Source organism: Eretmochelys imbricata, chromosome 1 (genome assembly GCF_965152235.1).
Source record: "Eretmochelys imbricata isolate rEreImb1 chromosome 1, rEreImb1.hap1, whole genome shotgun sequence".
In the NCBI taxonomy this organism is placed as follows: domain Eukaryota; kingdom Metazoa; phylum Chordata; order Testudines; family Cheloniidae; genus Eretmochelys; species Eretmochelys imbricata.
In genome coordinates, this window is record NC_135572.1 from 283,419,984 (window position 1) to 283,440,628 (window position 20,645).

At 40.2% G+C, this 20,645-nt stretch overlaps 1 protein-coding gene across 1 annotated transcript in view; it reads right to left on the minus strand.

Annotated features, from left to right (window-relative positions):
- Nucleotides 1–20,645, minus strand: part of LRRIQ1 (leucine rich repeats and IQ motif containing 1) — a 168,158-nt gene that overhangs the window by 51,071 nt on the left and 96,442 nt on the right. Inside the window, exon 22 of the mRNA XM_077807706.1 lies at nucleotides 6,099–6,209. Within this exon, the coding sequence (XP_077663832.1) occupies nucleotides 6,099–6,209 (111 nt within the window). The remainder of the gene's footprint in view (nucleotides 1–6,098; nucleotides 6,210–20,645) is intronic.

Sequence of the window (20,645 nt, forward strand, 5' to 3'; positions counted from 1 at the left end):
TTCATCTGAAGATATTATATCCAGACAACCACTAGGAATTTGAATCAATAAGTAAATGCTATTTACTTACTACATGCTTATATTTTCCAATGTATTTCCTTTCATTACTGCAATATAGGATATTACATATGTTAAAAATGTTTATGTAAAAACATTTTTAAAGTGCGTACTTATATTAACCAAAAAAGAGAATCCTAAATTACCAGATGTATTTGGCCTAGTATAGCAAAGAAATTTAAAGACAAAGTGGCAGTCCTAAGTCTCAGTTTTCATGGGTTTAAGTTAAGCCTAGTAATAATAAATACAGTATAACAACATTTTGCACTTAAGTAACACCTTCTGTCTGTGGATGTAGATGAGCTTTACAAATATGAGTTATGAGAAAGTTGAGGCACAGACATATTTTAAGAGACATACCTAAAGTCAAATAAGTTGTCTGTGTCACAGCCAGGATGGATGAAAACCTGGACCCACTGAAGACAACAGGAGTTTAGCTATTCATTTCACAAGGGTCAGGATTTCATACCTGCTTTCCTGAATCCCAGTCCTGTGCTGTAACCACACAGTCATCTTTCCTCTAATTTTTGGTTAATGTGATCTGAAAACAACTTGTATTTTCATTTGCAATGTTAGAGAAATTAAATACATTTGTCTTTAAATAAAAACTGACCGATAAAAGCAGAACCTGTTAGTTTTCAAATGAATATTTATGAAAATCTATCCTTAGTACTTATTATGTTTTCTATATTTCTTATTATACTTTCTATAATTTAGTGACAATGATCATAAGATGACAGAGGACAAAGTATTACTAATTAGATACTAAGGCTTATTAAGAAATTTCTAGCCTGCAGGCTACATCTAACAATATAAAACAATATGACTCAGAGATTAACCTTGTGACACTGAACACTGTGCACATTCAGGAGTGAAGCCACCTTAATGAGTTATTTTCACTGAATCTGAAGACTATACAGAGAGTGCATATGCACCAAGAGGTTCAGATGTACCTTGATGCATGTACTTCTATGCCAGTCGGTCATCGGTTGTGAGTAAAACTTAATAAAGGCATCAGAGTACAGTGCCTGAACTTCTGAGTAATAGCAAGAGAAGTGGATCCTGACATTAAAGATTTTCAGTAGGATTACTGACTTTCAACAGATTGATTCTGTTTCTCCATCTTGCACAGCTGATTCCACACCTAAGAGAAATGATGAACATGGCTCACCAATCATATGGGTAGATGGACTGCACTAACTATCAGGTGGCCAAGATGATCTGAAGTGCTTCAAAAGCTTATATTCCAAGTGGGCCAGACCCAGCAGTTTTGTGCTGCTGTAGCAGACTAATACAGCCATATTGCCAGTTGAACTGACTGTGGCAGAGACGGACTATGTCACACTCTGGCTCACGATTTACAGGAATTTTCCAAGAAGGAGACAACAGAGAACACCAGCAATTTGTAGCTGTCAGATCAACTCTTTGGGTCCAAAAGGCCCCAGACTACTCTACACGAGACCAGGAATTGGACTGGTCCCTAGGCAGCCCAGGATGAAGGAGTAGAAATAAAAGTGGTTTAAAGTAGAGCTGGTCTAAAAATCATGAAAAAAAAACTGATGTTTTTAATTGAGAAAAAAAAAAGTTTCACAAAACTTTCCATTACAGTTTTTCGTTTGTCATTTTAAATCAAAATTTGAGAAAAAAAATTTAACCAGATTTAGCTTAAAGCCATCTAACTCCTCCCTCTTCTAGTCCCAATCTAAGCAGAACTCAGCTGGACCAGAGAATCCAGTCCAACATATTTGATCCATATGAACGGCTAACAGATCACTGGAAATCACAGAACATGTCTTTCAGATAACTGCAGAGGGTTTTGGATCAGGCCCTAACTTCCCAAGAAGAAAAGCAGGTTATCGTGTGCGTGTGTGTGCATGTGCGTGTTTAAAATATATCACAATTTTACTAAGTGCTAACATGGCCCATCAGTGCCACAACATTTAGGAAGATTTTGTAGCCTTCTGATGTATTGACAGGTTACTGTCTCACCTTCTCTAGAATTATTTTGGTGCATGTATATATCCTTCCTCCCATCCCTTTTACATATCACTTATCTTCTTAGATTGGTTTCAGAGTAGCAGCCGTGTTAGTCTGTATTTGCAAAAAGAAAAGGAGTACTTGTGGCACCTTACAGACTAACAAATTTATTTGAGCATAAGCTTTCGTGAGCTACAGCTCACTTCATCGGATTCATTGGAAATTCTTCAAGGTGGAGACCAGGTCTCCATATGTTGTTTGTGCAACACCTAACACAAAGAGGTCTCTTTCTGATTGGGACTTCTCCATGCTACTCTGCTATAAATATTAATGAATAACAATTTCTCCTTCAGGCTTATTATACAGTCACTGGAGAATCAGTAGTGGATTCACTGACATTTCATGAAAGATTTGATATCTCATGGCAAATTTTAAAAAATATATTTTTGGATATTCCTGTTCACAAAGGCCCTGGTCCTATAACGCATTCAAGGAGCATGTATCAGGTTTTGCTCATGAGTAGTCCCATGTGATCGAAGTTATGCACATGCCTTGATGCTTTGAAGTAGGTCCATAAATTTCTTCTCACTTTCCCCCTACAATTTTGTTATAGAATGATTTGCATAAAAATGGGTTTTTTTCTGCAGAGCTCATTTTCTCTTTTTGGCGATACCTCAGTATAGTAAATCTGTGGCATCACACTTGCTTTTACAAGTACAATTAGTGTGATGCCAGAAATGAAATTCCCATTTCAAATGAGGAAAAAGCAGGACCAGGAGGTCTCAAAACCAAAACTTTTGGATTTATACAATAATCTGTAATAAAAAATGAATGAAGGCAGAAAGAAAATACATGAGCCAGTAAGAGTACTGTCAGCAAGAAAAGTGCTATTTTCCATGAAGTCTCAGTGAGCTTTTAAAAAGCCATAAGTTCAATTAGTTGTCAACTCAACATGTGGGGGAAGGGAATGTTATACTTTTTATGTAGTATTAAAACAAAACGATTTAAAAAAATCCCATTCAAATTAAAATATTGGTTTTACCTAAACTTAAACCAAGGAAGTTGAGTATTACAGATGCCAATCTATCCTAATTCCCCCATTGTGTTTAGATCTATGTCACACAACAGCATACAACATCCTGAGACTTCTGAACTATGTAGGAAAAAAAGGTGAATTATGACAAAATGTCATCCTTAACTCAGACAGAATTGATTTGCTTTAATTAGTTCACCAGATTGTTGATCTTATTTAAGTGCAAGTTTTTTCCTTCCATTCAGTGGACTTGTTTCCAGACAAAAAGTTTGCTATATTCTTCCCTTCCCACAAATGCTTAGCATCCATTAATCCTTAGAACAATAAATATTTTAAAATAACCATGAAAAAAATGAAATACCAGATATATTTAAAGTTGAAACAAATTTAACCAAGGATAGAATATAAAATACAAATATGATACAGTGGTTTAAATAACCATCAATACTGGTTAATACTGTATAGATAGGAGTCAGATACAAGCTTTTAGATATATTGTTTTTTCTACCACTTCTTTTCCGTCTATGCAGTGTTTCTTTTTTGCATTAGGCTTATTTTAAATACTGTTAACCATAATCCATAATTACAACCAAAAGAACAGAGAAGACTCAAGAGACATACCATACATTTGACAACTTAAATCCTTCTAGATGTTCTCTGCTGTGATGTGTTCCAGTTTAAAAAGCTAAAAATCATTTAATTGTTTCACTTCCTAGGGCATCCCCTTTCAAAAGGGGCAATCCCCTTATTTAACAGATAACATGTGTTCTTGCTATTGATGTTACAGTTTCTCCTCCCCACCTCCCACATTAAAGCAGGAATATTTAGAATGTAGATCCCTTCTTCTTTGAGATCTCTCTTTAGTGGGTTCTAAAGGAGAGGAGTTGGGATTCAAACCCTCCACCAAAGTATTAAAGCACTGACTGGCAGGCAGGCCGGCTGTCCGTGGAGGGAAAATGGGTTGTATGGGTGAAGTTGATTCCTACCAGTCAGCTGATTGGTTTGTTCTTCCTTTTGCTCTGGGGGACAATGTCTGCAGGGCTTGATCAGAAGTTGGTCCAATAAAAGATATTACCTCACCCACCTTGTATCTACCTGGTATCTCTACAGAGCTTGTTCGCAGAGAGTGGGAACTCCCACCATAAAAAAAAGATTCAAGAAGATCTGCTCAAGGCAGGAAAAGGCATGGTCAAAAGGACAGAAAGAGAAGACATTGGCCTGGTGCTTGTGAGATGGGAGTCAAGCAACCCAGTCTGCACAGATCCTGTTCCAGCCCAACTCAGTGAAACTCTCATGCAGGCTCTTTGTTTTGTGGAGGCCAAAGTGAGGCTCAGAAAGCTCTGAAGTCATCCTGGTGGTATCACAACAGCTCAAGCAGCTGTTCCTCAGGTGTGCTTTTGACCCTAATTCCCATCCCCAACTTAATGCTTTCTGGGAAGCCCATTTGAAGCCATATTGCACCCGAGATGCTTTCTTCCACTTGATCAAGGAATGAAGCAATGTGGCAGCATTCTCAGTCTAACCAAACCCCCTTTAGGAAGGAATAGTCACTAATAGCATGCAGTGTCTGTGAGAGTTAGCTGGAAAAAAACCCAGCCAAGTCAATGATGAGAGGGGAATAGCTGTGGACGATGGGAGAAGTGCCCAGAATTGGCCTAACTCTGCTTCCAGTGAAGACAATTGGAGTATTACCACTGACTTTAATAGTAGCAGAATTGAACAAACGCTGAGGGCATTTGAAAAGCTCAGTCTATAACTTTTATAAGTTCTTCTGAAATTTCTTACGTATACCCTCAGCCCAAAGGTGAATTCTTTTTGAATGTTCAATACAATGTTTGAATTGTATGAGCATGGAGCAAAAATGTTTTTTTTTTCCATTTAAAGATTTTTTCATGTTTTTCTTTTGAATTTACAGAATAGTTTGTTTAAAATAAAAAAGGTTCGTTGTCTTCAAGAATGGGTAACTTGAAAAAAAATATAACCAAGAAACAAAGTGAGCTTAGAAATGGTTTTATTTGGTGCATTTAAATTGGTAAGAAAAAAGAACAGTGTCTGAAATAGATAAGGGTGTACACAAGGCCCAAACCATATTATTTCTCTGGTTACTACCATTCATAGTATTCTATGCTACTGCTTTGTATTTCCTCTGTACAGTGCTTTGCTGCTTGTTTAAAATATTTTATTAAATCTGTAGCAGCTAGTGTCATGCAGTTCCACCTCCAATCCCACAGCATGGTGAGCAGCTCCCCATTTTGTTGAAAGGGTCTTTTACTAAGATCCTTCTAAGCTGCACAGCCGTGTAGCTGCACAGCAGGCTATCAAGGGCTATCAAGTGCCGCATAGGCAGGGAAAGGTGCCTCTCCCCCAGCCCCAGCCCCGTGGCAGCCTGCACCCAACCCCCTCATCCCCAGCCCCACCCCAGAGACCACACTCTCAGCTGGAGCCCTCACCTCCCTGCAGCACTCCAACCCTCTGCCCCAGTTGTGAGCCCCCTCCCGGACCCTAAACTCCTCATCCTTGGCCCCACCCCAGAGCCCTCACCGCCCCCCACACCCTAACCCTGTGCCCCCTCCCACATGCCAAAACTCTCAGTCCCACCCCCGCCAGACATCATCTCCATATTGGTGCACATAACAAAATTCATTCCGCACATGGATGTAAAAAATTAGAGGGAACATTGGTCTTTCACCTCCCTTCTGTGCATGTAGCTTCAAGCATGTCACTCAAACCAACTCCCCCAATTTAAAAGTATTTAGTGCCTGATCCAAAGCTCACTGAAATCAATGGAAAAATTCCCACTGATTTCAGTGAGCTTTGGGTCAGGCCTACAGTGCACGTTACAAATTAATCACTAGAAAAAAATGTATTAAAACTGAAATGTTTCATCATGTCATTTGAGTTGTCCACACGCAGCTAAGGACTTGGAGCTAATCCCTTCTCTTACTTCTGCGTGTTTTTTCATAACTGAAAAAGAATTGCAAAGACATTGCAAAATACATAAATACATATAAAGAAAAACTCCTGTTCATACCTTCAAAGTAACTGCTGGCTGTCTCTTTTGCTGGCTGTCTCTTCCTTGGTGGTTTCACAGGGGGATGTTTATTTTCATTGTTTCTGAACAACGCCAGGCGCACAGCTGGGTCTAGACGACAAGAACAAGTTAAAATCAGAGGTCAGATCTGGCTTGTTCATTCCTTGAAGCAGATATTCACCTTTTAGTCATTTAATAAAAGAAACAATCTCTTGTGTACGTTTTACCTTAACAAAAACAATTACATTACTTCTAAAATACATTAATATATGTACAAAGAAACAGCCATCTTGACTTGTTTATGTACTTTTAAAAGCTTTCTAAATCATCCACCTGTGAAAAGCAAAACTACATTTTGAAAGGATATATATTTTAGCAAATATTTAGAAGTCCTATTTTGAAGGTGGGGATCTCAATCATAAAAATTTGGTAAACAAATATGTAACCCCCAATGTCTACAACTTAATAGACTGGTTCAAATAAATGTGTTTCCCACTAAGCAAAGAAAATCACAAATATTTTATTATCTGAGGCTAAACTTGAGGAACATAAATGAACTGAAAGCCCTTTAACATATCCTATCCTGTTCAAAGTAGAGATGGCCTCCAACAGCCTGTGGAAACATACTCTCCATAATCATTCCCATAATTAGTAGGCTACATAGTCTTAAGTCTTCATAACTTATCAAAAATTGTTTGTAAAGAGCCAGAGATGGACACAAACATTCCCACACCAGACGAACTTACAATTTATATAAGAAAAGCAAAACACATCTTTTTGTTCAACAGCTGAGAAGGGAGTTTTGCAGTTTATTAATGAAGGGAAGGGAGGAGGGACTGCTTGAACAGGTGAATTTAAGGAGGGATATGAAGGAAAGTGAGTGCTTGAGGACAAGGAAAGGAGTACTTGTGGCACCTTAGAGACTAACAAATTTATCTGACCATAAGCTTTCGTGAGCTACAGCTCACTTCATTGGATGCATGCAGTGGAAAATACAGTGGAGGATTTATATACACAGAGAACATGAAACAATGGGCGTTACCATACACACTGTAACAAGAGTGATCAGGTAAGGTGAGCTATTACCAGCAGGAGAGCGGGGGGGAAAAACCTTTTGTAGTGATAATCAAGGTGGGCCATTTCCAGCAGTTGACAAGAACATGTAAGGAACTGTGGGTGGGGGGGAGGAAATAAACATGGAGAAATAGTTTTACTTCGTGTAATGACACATCCACTCCCAGTCTTTATTCAAGCCTAAGTTAATTGTATACAATTTTCAAATTAATTCCAATTCAGCAGTCTCTCATTGGAGTCTGTTTTTGAAGTTTTTTTGTTGAAGAATTGCCACTTTAGGTCTGTAATCGAGTGACCAAAGAGACTGAAGTGTTCTCCAACTGGTTTTTGAATGTTATAATTCTTGACATCTGATTTGTGTCCATTTATTCTTTTACGTAGAGACTGTCCAGTTTGCCCAATGTACATGGCCAAACTGCCCCTCCACCGCCACGAACATGATACAGTTCTGTGGTGACCTAGAATCCTACTTTCGACGTCTCCAACTCAAGGAATATTTCCAACACACCTCTGAACAACATACTAACCCACAGAGACCTTCCTACCAACACTACAAAAAGAAGGATTCTGGGTGGAGTCCTCCTGAAGGTTGAAACAACAGACTGGACTTCTACATAGAGTGCTTCCGCCGACGTGCACGGGCTGAAATTGTGGAAAAGCAGCATCACTTGCCCCATAAGCTCAACTGTGCAGAACACAATGCCATCCACAGCCTCAGAAACAACTCTGACATCATAATCAAAAAGGCTGACAAAGGAGTTGCTGTCGTCATCATGAATAGGTCGGAATATGAACAAGAGGCTGCTGGGCAGATCTCCAACACCACTTTCTACAAGCCATTACTCTCTGATCCCACTGAGGGTTACCAAAGAAACTATAGCATTTCCTCAAGAAACTCCCTGAAAAAGCACAAGAACAAATCCATATAGACACACCCCTAGAACCCTGACCAGGGGTATTCTATCTGCTACCCAAGATCCATAAACCTGGAAATCCTAGATGCCCCATCATCTCACCATGGCACCCTAACAGCAGGATTGTCTGTCTATGTCGACTCCCTCCTCAGGGCCTACACTACCAGCAATCTTCGAGACACAACTGACTTCCTGAGGAAACTACAATCCATTGGTGATCTTTCTGAAAATATCATCCTAGCCACTATGGATGTAGAAACCCTCTACACCAACATTCCACAGAAAGATGGACTACAGGCAGTCAGAAACACTATCCCCGATAATGTCATGGCAAACCTGGTGGCTGAACTTCGTGACTTTGTCCTCACCTATAACTATTTCACATTTCGGGACAATGTATACCTTCAAATCAGCGGCACTGTTATGGGTACCCGCATGGCCCCAGAGTATGCCAACATTTTTATGGCTGTCTTAGAACAACACTTCCTCAGTTCTCATCCCCTAATGCCCTTACTCTACTTGCACTACATTGATGACATCTTCATCATCTGGACCCATAGAAAAGAAGTCCTTGAGGAATTCCACCATGATTTCAACAATTTCCATCCCACCATCACCCTCAGCCTGGACCAGTCCACACAACAGATCCACTTCCTGGACACTACGGTGACAATAAGCTATGGTCACAAAAACACCACCCTATACCAGAAACCTACTGACCGCTATGCTTACCTACATGCCTCCAGCTTTCATCCAGACCACACCACATGATCCATTGTCTACAGCCAAGCTCAACAATACAACCACATTTGCTCCAATCCCTCAGATAGAGACAAACACCTATAAGATCTCTATCAAGCATTCTTACAACTACAATACCCACCTTCTGAAGTGAAAAAAACAGATTGACGGAGCCAGAAGAGCACCCAGAAGTTACCTACTTCAGGACAGGCCCAACAAAGAAAATAACAGAACGCCACTAGCCATCACCTTCAGCCCCCAACTAAAACCTCTCCAATGCATCATCAGGGATCTACAACCTATCCTGAAGGATCACCCATCACTCTCACAGATCTTGGGAGACAGGCCAGCCCTTGCTTACAGACAGCCCCCCAGCCTGAAGCAAATACTCACCAGCAACCACACACCCCACAACAAAAACACTAACCCTGGAAGCTATCCTTGCCACAAAACCCGTTGCCAACTGTGTCCACATATCTATTCAGGGGACACCTTCAGAGGGCCTAATCACATCAGCCACACTATCAGAGGCTCGTTCACCTGCACATCTACCCATGTGATATCTGCCATCATGTGCCAGCAATGCCCCTCTGCCATGTACATTGGACAAACTGGACAGTCTCTACGTAAAAGAATAAATGGACACAAATCAGGTATCAAGAATTATAACATTCAAAAACCAGTCGAGAACACTTCAATCTCTTTGGTAACTCAATTACAGACCTAAAAGTGGCAATCCTTCAACAAAAAAAAACTTCAAAAACAGACTCCAATGAGAGACTGCTGAATTGGAATTAATTTGAAAACTGAATACAATTAACTTAGGTTTGAATAAAGACTGGGAGTGGATGTGTCATTACACAAAGTAAAACTATTTTCCCATGTTTATTTCCCCTCCCCCCCACTGTTCCTCAGACATTCTTGTCAACTGCTGGAAATGGCCCACCTTGATTATCACTACAAAAGATGCCGCTCTCCTGCTGGCAATTGCTCACCTTACCTGATCACTCTTGTTACAGTGTGTATGGTAACACCCATTGTTTCATGTTCTCTGTGTACATAAATCTCCCCACTTTATTTTCCACTGCATGCATCCGATGAAGTGAGCTGTAGCTCACGAAAGCTTATGCTCAAATAAATTTGTTAGTCTCTAAGGTGCCACAAGTACTCCTTTTGTTTTTGCAGATACAGACTAACATGGTGGCTACTCTGAAACCTGAGGACAAGGAAAGAGTCTCACATACAGAAGGCAGAATGAAATAAGCTTAAGTCAGGTACCTGGAATAGGAGATGAAGAGGGGGTGGGAAGAACACAAGAACTGGAAGAAATGCACAGAGTTAGAGCGGGAGGTATTACATAGGATTGTGCAGGGGGTGAGGTTGGGAAGGTTGAACCTGATGCTAGGGTTGCCAACCCTCCAGGATTGGCCTGGAGTCTCCAGGAATTAAAGATTAATCTTTATTTAAAGATTATGTCATGTCAGTAAATCTCCAGGAATATGTCCAACCAAAATTGGCAACCCTAACTGATGCAGTAAACAGTGTAAGACCCAAAGGAGGGAACTAATGGAAAAGGTCATATCGTTAGTGAAGGGGGAAGGAGACTGTATCAGCAGACAGACTTGGGATGAAGGGGAAAGCTAATAGGAAATGAAGGCAGAAAAGAGATTGTTACAAGGTGACATTGTTTTTTAGCCGTGAAAAGGGTTTTAGCAGTGGGGACAATGAGGAAAGGATGTAGCTTGAGGAAGTGAAGAGAAAAAGGAGTAGAACTTAGCAAGAAAAGAATGAGTAGGCAGCGTAGAAGGATTGGGGAAGATGGGAAGTGCAGTTTTGGAGAGAGTGGGTGTGTCAGAATAATAATGTCAGTTTCTCCATTATGAGACTGTTACCAAGGGAGCTGGGGGAAGGAGGAGGAGGCTTCTGTGGGGACAAAATTACTTCTTAATCAGTGATGCTGTCAGAGCTTCTGAGAGCCAGCAGCAAAGTATGTAGCCTTTTAGAGGCGTGAGGGTGAGGGGAAGGGAGCTAGGTCTATAAATGTCAGACCCTAATCTCTCCAAAGTCAAGGTGTGTTTTTCCACTAACTTCAATGGCAGCAGAATTAGATTAGAAAATAGGCTGGAGTCCCTTCATACCAGGTAAAAGGGCTGGAGTGGCATGAAGGGGCCCTAGAAGTTCCAGTTCTGCAGGGAGGAGGATTCCCTTGGTGCAAGTACTCCACACCCAGGACCCCATCACAAGCCCTAGGGTAGAGGGCATGATAGGAGCATGGCTGGAGGTGGGGGAGGGATGTGTGTCGGGGGGTCAGGGAGGCTTTTTAGCTTCCAATCATGGTGCAATCTCTATTGGTTGAAGGAACAAATTCGCAATAAATTCAATTCAGTCTGTAGTTCAGGCATACTCCTGGGATTCCTTGTTGACACTAGGCTCTCACACAGCAGCATCTAGAAGTAATAATTTTTACCATCTATGATTGGCTAAGGGACTCCCAAGATCTGGCCTCAGTTATTAAACTGAAACTACTGAAAGGCACTCAGATACTATGGTCATGAGCATGGTAAAAAAAACCTATATAGAAACAGGAACTGCAGTGCACAGAATCCAGAGATTCCAGGCAGTGCTGTGGTCTATAGGGCAGTCTGGAGGATGCTGCCATAGCTTAGGCCTCCAAGGTCTGTCTATGTTCTGGTAATGACCTCTCCAGCCTCTGGAGGAGCCAAGGATTGAGATGTCACAAAGGAAGTGAAAAGTCACCTTAGCCTGACCCTCTATTTGCCTGGCTGCAAGTTGCATCAGCCTTTCTCTCAAGGTTAGCTCCATTAACTTAAAAAAGACATTTTAGAATGTTTCAGATAACTAGATTGTGTGTGTTGAGGAACCAGACTACTGGGCTAATTTGTTAACTGTGGAGATTTTAGCAGTTACGGTGGGTAGCTAGACAAGTCAAGTATTTCCATTTTGGCAAATCACCAAAATCTTTATTAATATGCCATTCTTAGTGTCAGCAAATGCTTACAGTACTCGGTCATACTGGTGTGCAGGTTCATAACAAATATCTAAAATACAGTAACAGATAATCAGTCCTTGTTACAATATACAAAAGAATTTGTCATGCATTTCTTACTATAACTCAGTAAAAATACTGCACCTGTATAACTATATCAGTCATGCGCATACAATTTTAATTTCAGAGATCCTTTTCTCAATAACTTTAGCTGACAGAAAAGCTATATGAAATATAAAAATGTTTAACTATAGTGTAATTCATTATAATTTATAATTATAATGTAATACACTGTAGTGTATTTTCTAGAGTTATATAATGAGACCCATTTTTATATACAGTACAACACACAGTGAGAAAGGTAGAGAAGAATATTTTCTGTATTAATTGCTTCCCCAAAACCAAGCCTGTAATGTGCAACGAAAAACCAGACACCTCAGCAGACTACTTTAGAACAATTTCAAATACGGTAACTTTCTTGAGGAGGGTAAAAGATCAAGTTACCAAAATTGAAAGATTAGTAATTCACAAAACAAAATGTGATAAAGGATTCCTAGGTTTCTTCTCTGATGTTCCTAACAGACTATTATAAATTGGTTTTGCTTCTTGGGTCTATTGAAGCTATTCCAAACTTGCTATGTCTAAAAGCTTTAGAAATGGAACTTTTTCACATTCAAACCTGCCTAGTTTGAAAACGATGACCAGTCTAATAGTACAATGCATCAGCGACATTTGGGTGAAGTCACATAAAATGACTAATATCACCAGAATTATTCTATAATTGATCTATGTATAAGATTGTCAAAGTAGGTACTGAAGGAGATCTGTCTATTGGGAAGAGAGCTATGGAAACTGTTCTGAGAGATTTATATCAGATAATCTTACTTTTGAGCTATGCAAAATAATTTAAATAATCCGCCGAGATTTATCACAATGTCAGAGTACTTAAATTACACCTACATGGATTACCCTAATCATTGCCTACAGCTCTTTTTATATTAAAAAGAACCCTTTTTAAATCTAGTCTCCAATTAAGGTAATATTACTTCAGTTATTTTATGATACTAGTATTTTTCAGTATCAGAGAAATGGATTAGATTTATGTTTTTATTATAGACAATCAACAAACGTTTTAGATATCACACACAGGAACTGTGAAGGAGTCAAACAGTTCAGAATTACACTGAGATCTTACTAGACTATGGCATACTTGTTTAAATTTGGTTTATTAGTTGATGATTTGTACTGAATATCTGGAAACCTGGGAGGTAATTTAATGCACACATTTTGGCAGATCCCAGATATAAAAGATAATTTGGACAAACATTATAAATGTGATAGAAATACTATGGAAATTCTATGGAAATTCATGTTACTGCCTGAGCTGGCATTTGTTACATGACATCTTGGCAATGCGTGAAAATACAAAAAACCCTCAAAACTTTAATTAGTTTGTCACTGATTTTGGGCGTGGGGAAAAACTGAGAAAATGAAAACAAAAATAGGTATTAGTTGTGCCAGTTTTAAAGAGTTGATATTTCAAAATTGCGAACATTGCATCATGTCAAGGAGGATTATTCAGAGTAAGTTCAATGGGAGAGGGACTATCCTTTTGTTCTGTGTTTGTATTGTGCCTATCACAGTGTTTTACTGGTCCATGACTGGGACTCCTAGGGACTATTGCTATACAAAGAATAAAACAAAACAAAAACAAACAAACAAACATAGAAGCATTTTATTTTTTACAGCAGAATTTCTTGCATCCATTAAGGAAAATTCAGGAATAAGGGTATTTTAATTCATATGTGAAGTATAGATGGTGAATGATGTTCAGTTCATTAGAGTTGTTTTGTATTCTCAGAAAATCTTTTAAATCTGAATGTATTTAATGTAGTATCTTTCAAAGACGAAGAAGAAAACAGACTGACAGAACAATACGTCTTGTCCTGTAACAAATCAATCAGTTGTTTCAGTTTTATCTGAGTAGTCAAGTCTCAGCTTTTACTTCTCCTTTGTCTCTTCTTCTGTTTCCGCCTGGGTGGCACCAGAAGTATCACTTCATTTTGTCAATCACTAACAAACTTTGCCTCCAGAAAGGAAATGGTTAAACAAGTAACAATACAGCATGGCAGAAGATAGCAGCTGAAAACAGTTACTCCAGACCTCTGGTCATTTTAAAAAATTTTGTTAAAAGAAAAAAGAAATTAACTTTATTAAAGTCTTTGAATTTCCTTGATTTTGTGGATTTGATAATAGGCCCTTAAATCCCAAAGTTAAGCCAGAAACTCTGTTCTCTTGTGCCAAGATATCTTTAAGGGCTCTGTGATCTTATGAATCATAGATGTTTAGTACCCAGGCACAATGAAGTGCATTACCATCTATTGCTTTTAGGTTTTTAATTAGAATTCTGCAGAATTTCATGCATTCTTAAATGGGAATATTTTTGATATTTTGCCGCTTCTGCTTGGCTGCACAAATTTCTAGTATCTTGCCCGCATTTCTCATATTATTTGACAGTCAAGAAAAGTAGTTGATGTGGATACAGTGGAGGTATAAAACATGGCATGCATATGTTATGGTTAAAATACAGGCCACGATTTTAACTGTTTATACCTGCATCCATAACCGTAATAGATTGGAGCATAATCTATGCCGGCGGTACTGGTCCAGTGCAATATGATACAAAGTTGGGTTGGTGCAGACAATGAGTAAGGACAGACTACCTTTAGCTCTCCCTAATGATACAAGGCACAGGACTCAGGGTACTTATTAGCATCCTTCAGACCCGTCTTTCTTTGTGCAAAGCTTCTTGGGCCCAGACACAGCATGACTGTGTAGAAGACCCCATGCCCTGCAGGTCTTGTCTTAATTTTTTTCTAATCCTGTGCCCAAGGTTAAGATTGGTAAAAACCTCACATTTTCGTAGAACTCCTGCACTGGAATCTGCTCCACAAAGTTTCAACAAATGCACAAATAGAATGCATATACACGAAGTCCCCCCCTAAACTAAGCTTTTGGGGAAGGCAAACCCCATAACTGGGTCATGTTAATCTGCAAAAACTGCACAGTCCTCTAGATGTGCTCTCAGTGCACATCCCCTTCACCAATATCACCACAGTACCCAGGGCTTCCACCTATTTACTCAGTGCTTCCACCTACAGCTTTAGGCCCTCTCAGGTCCTGACCTGATGGGAGAAGAGGTCTCCTTTGTCTGAGCCCTCTCTGTGACCAGCCCCAGCTAGCCCTGTCCCTCTGTTCTCCCCTTTCTCTCTTTCTTCCCTTTACACTGCCTTCCTGTGCCTCTTATCAGCCTGGGGCTGATGAGCCAAGTGAGTTCATTGATCCCAGACAGCTTCTCCTGGGGCACTAATTAGCCTCTAAGTGATCAGAGTGCAGGCTCATCTATTCACTCCCTTCCCTCTGTCACAGGGCTGCTGAATCAGTACAGTCAGTCATAAAGTGCACCTACCACTGCTGGAACCAGATGCACCCGAGCAACAGAAGTCAGGGATGATTTGTGCTCTCACATTATGGACTTGCATGGCCCAGTGGAAGAGGTGGAATAGTATCTCTATGAATGTGCTTGTGTATGCGGGTGGGCCCGGGGAAACAGGGCTAGATTACCATGCAATGTAGTTATTATGAATGTCATGTCGTCTTATGAAATGGGTGGGAAGTGAGTCATAGTATGGGTTCATATAAGGAAGTGATTGACACGTGGATTGGCGTACCTAACTGTATAGGAATAGTGTTTGCTTACTAATTCTTAAAATTGTTCCTGAACTTATGTTTAGCTTTATTAATTCAAATCTTGGTTGTATTATGAGATGCAGTGATAGCAATAAACTTTCTTGGTGACATAAAAGGCTTTATTTATAAACATGTGTTAAAACAGTGCAGCAGTCACACACAGCCAGGCAGGCCGGCTGCCATTACAACACCAAAACACCAGTTACAAAAGAACATCCCCAAAATAGGAAAACAAGTGCACACATAACTGAAACACCCTACCGCTGTATGTCCCCAGGCTTCCCTATTCTCCTTTCCTTTCTTTTCTCATTTCCCATGCAGTTGGTGCAGCAGGAGGTGGATGGAGGTATTCAGAGGAGAGGGGGATCAAGATGGAGGGCCACATGAGGTTTAGTTTGCCCTGTCCACCTGCTCATGGGGCCAGACTGCATGGGCCACCCAGACATGGAGTTTTTGCAGCTGTTTTTGGACTCAGGGTATGTCACAAGGGAATCAAGCCACAGTGTGGGAAAGGCACCAGGAACCAGTAATCTTGCAGCCATAATTAAGATGAACAGCTCAAACAGTACTTTCTGATGAGCCCTGTCCTCCCCCATTAGCCACTGTTCTCGCTCCTGTGCTGATACCTTGTTCTCAGCCTTTCCTCTTGCCTCTCAGAATGCCTTTTCTCCAGTCTTAAGTCCCTGTGTTTCTGATACTCAACTTGCTTGTTGGCCCTCTCAAGAACTTCAACCATTAGTTCATCACAGAAATGCTTCCTCTTGGAATGGTCCATGAGGGTACGGATATCAAGCTGTGGAGACACAGCAGCTAGTAGGGGGGACTGCAATAGGACACAATATAGAGCGTCTCAAATATCTCAGTGGCAGGAGCCCAGAATTAATTCTTGTGGAATTTCAAGGACATAAAATGTTACATTTCAAAACTTAACTGCAATATACTGTGAAATGGATGCTTCAGTCCCCAGAATCTCCCTGGACACAGCCTGAGTAACCGCAGTTAAAGCAGTGCAGACACAATGGTAAATAAAAATGCAAAGCTGTTTTTGTTTTACAAAACTTGCATAATTACGTGGGTTGGAGAAAGGGAGGGGGAATGGTCGATGGCCTTTCTACAAAAAGCTTTTTTTATTTTTTATAATCATTTCAGGCCTTTCATATTTTGGAAGGACATAATTGTTCTCATGGTGCCCCATTGGCAAAGGAAGATGTTATTCCAAGCTGCTGGTTGTCAATTTGCAGCGTATGCATCAGAAATATTCAAACATATCATGATTGAACATCACATCTATGAATGGAGTGGGCTGGTGAGCTACCCAAGTGATACTGGAAAATATATGCTTCCACACAATGTGACTAACTATCTGGAATTCCTGCTTCAGGAAAATTTTGCAGCTATTAGCAATCAGGACTGGGTCAGAATCCATGACTGAATGAACAGAATGCTGAGTTAGCTCACTCATGGCTTATTCTGTTATGGCTGCATTCCTCCTTCCTTCCCACAGCACATTTCTGGACAAAACTGCAAACCCCAGTCATACTTGGGATAAATGATTGTGTCACCTATGAACTGCATGGACTACCTTTAACTGAAATGAACTAGTTTTGAAAATGGATCACATTTCCCTAAACACATAGTTCATTTTTATAGGCAGCTCCATAGACCACTGAGTGATTACAGTGTGGCAAATGCACGGCTATGTAATATTATTTTTATGAAACAGGAATGGGCTGAGCAAAAAATCTGTGTCTTTCCAGTAAAAATCCTCTTTAAAGGTGTTCATTTTTGTTTTCACTTCCTGGTCGTCATTTTGAGCCGTGTGAGGGGGGGCTGGAGGGAAAGGGAGGCAGAATGCCAAGCTGATTCCAAGACAATGGAAGAGTTAACGCTGATTCACTGAGGTGCTGTTGTATGCCGAGGGGGGTGGCTTCTTTTTTCAACTGGAGATTCTTGGGATACAGAGGAGAAAGGTGATTGACCCATGGGATTGGGGTATACTACTTTCGGACTCCCTGGACTCAAGTTGGGGGGTTGTGACTACCATGCAAAGTGATAGGGCTCAAACCATGTATCATGGCTTGACACGGGTTTACCCTTGAACACCACAGAGTCCTAGGAGTGGACCCTAGGTCCAAGCCCGAGTCTGAGAGATTTACGCAGACAGAAGAAGGGTTTGCGTTCAAGCCTGAGTCTGAGCCTGGGTTTACACTGCAGTGTACACATACCCCAAGTGGCCAGTGCATAAGCCAGTCCTGGTTTCACAGGATGGGAAACCCTCCCACCACATTACTCATCACAGCTCTATAAGAAGCAGATATATGGAGAGAAGAAGGGAACAAGTCCCCTCACCAGAGAGCATCAGGAACCCAGGATGTTCATTACAATGCTAATCCCATCCAAGTTCCACTGTGGTAAATGAGTAGGCATTTTAAAGAGGGGCTATATAAAACCCAGGGCAGATGCTAACTTTCTATTTTGTGGGTATGTGAATATCAGCTAATAAAGCCCTAAGGCAGAGGAAGTTGGTGACATTTGCAAGTGACGGGTGACAAGACCACAAGATATTTGTAGTGACCAGAGCATATGAGTGGTCCTATGAAACAGCAGTTAATAAGGGACTACTGTGTGAATGCAACATCTTCAATTTAGCAAGTCCTTACCTTAGCATAGCAATATTTCTCATGAAAGATGTTTGGTTAGCGGGCTGACATTGAGACTTGAGCATAAAAGGATGCCTATTTGTTAATATTCTGTAATTTCCTTGTATTTTGAGCTACTGGAGGTTGCTCATTCTATGGCTCAGCTGACAACTTAATTTTTATTATATTTTTGTTTGCAAATAATGTATAGAGCAATGAATGGACATATTAGAGGTTCTGAAAACCTACTTCTTTATAGAATATAATTAACGCTGTGTGCATACTTTGTACTTTATCCTCAGATTCGTGGGAATGTCTATATCACTAAGTTAATACTTATATTAAAATAATATTAAGTTTTTGAATGAAATTAGTTGAAACTATGCCCAGATAAATTTGTTAGTCTCTAAAGTACCATAAGGACTCCTCATTGTTTTTATGTTAGGAAGGAATAGTGCCAAATAACATAACATACAATCTGGAGTTTAAGAAAAGATCAAACCTAAAAAAACCCAAGATATAATCAGGGTAAGGGTAATATTGAGGTGTGGATGACTATATGGTGGCTGAGGATCAATTCAGAGAATACAGAAAGGATGTGATGCCGGTTCCTAGGGAAACAAGAGGAAATGATGAGGCTGACAATTGCTTATTGTTTAGAGAGGTTGTTACCTGCCTTTTGTTAGTAAGAGGCACATGTTCTGGGGATATCCAGCTGCATGAGAGGTTAAACTGACAGAAGAGGCCAAAGGTTTTTTTTTGTTTTTTTTTAATGTCTGGTTAAGGGATTGTGACCAATCTCATTCTTGAAAAGGATGTTGACATTGCCAAATATGTTTTTTTACCTCAAGACGAGTTACTGCAATTTGTTCTACATGTGGCTGCATCTGAAGACCACTCATCCCCGTGTTGGGGAGAGTGGCAGCCACACACAGCTTGTTGCAGCTCCCTGATTCAGGGCTGCCTGGTCTCGGAACAAGTTAGAACAGGACTCCTCCACCTCTTACTTAAGCTTCTGGTGTAAGGTCTCAGTTCCACCATGTCCTCAGACCATCCCTGATATTCCCTTTCTGTTTCTCTTTTCCCACCCACCCACCCACCCACCCCCATCCCGTATGCTGGGAAGGATGTAGGAGACAGCTATGCTTGTGGAGATTCCCCCTACACAGGGAAAATTTTCCACTGGGATTTTCTGACCAGAATAAGGCCACTTCACATAAGCAGCACAAAGGAACTTTGGCAGACTACAGAAGCCAGACCAGAAAGTTCTGAATGTAGTTGCTTGATTATGCACTTAGTGCTGCTTCTGGCAAGGAGGGATTGACAGCTGTGCTTCAGTATCTGCACTAGTGTCCAATTCAGATCAGGGTGTAACTGAAAATGTTGGTTTTAAGTTAAGCTCCATTTAGATCTGACTACTTTAGAGTCTGCCTCTTTCATCATGCTGTACCAGAGCAATTAGGATGAAGGGAGGTACTTGACCTAACAGCCCCAATACTGAAAGGGGATTGAAGGTGGGGCATTTTCTGTGACGGGACACTCACTCTGAAAATCAACGCTCTCCTTTGCCTGGATGGTATATTTGGAAAGGGGATTCCTTACTGGGTAGTCATGGAAGGAGATATCTTGCAACTAAACAACAGATCAGGTCTATACAGATCTAACAACTCAAATTATAAAGTTTTTTTTAACTTTTTAAACACTGGTCATGTGCTTAGAAGACTTTTCCAGAGCAGCACTTTCTATAAACAAACAAAACAAAACCCCCTCCAATCATCTGAACAAAATGCATATAAAAACATCCATAATGAAAAGGTTAATTATATGGTACCTTTTGTTGAAATCTAGAGATCTATCTGTCATAAGTAGTCTTAGGTGCTGGTACTTGGCTGGGGGAGGAGGGACTTGCAAATTTTTCTTAACTTTACCTTTTTATCTGTAAGTTGTGTTTCCCCTCTTGAGTGCAAATACTCTTGAATTAAAAAAAAAAAAAAAAACAAACAACCACCGCTTGACACAAAACAGGGATTTCCCATGTTATGCAGTAATGGAAAATGCATTATAGCCAGTAGTGAGAGCTCCAAACATATCACCAAAGAGTTAAACATTATTACTGTAAGGATTTCTCAAGACAGCCTGCCATGACTAATGAACTTAAAGGTGTCAACCAATAATTAACTAAGATATTTTATCCTTATGACGGACACAAGAAGTAACCATGCAGGGAAGGAATAATTTTAGCATCAGTCAGCAAAGAGAGGAAAGTACCTTCCAAGATTCACAGAATCATCTTTGAAGCTTGAATGCCAAATTATGATCAATTCTAGAGACACCAAAAACCGTGAAACCTTCACAAATGTATATAAATAGCACCTAATATAATCAAGAGCAGGAGAACTGAGCAAGCATTTTTTTCCTTTGA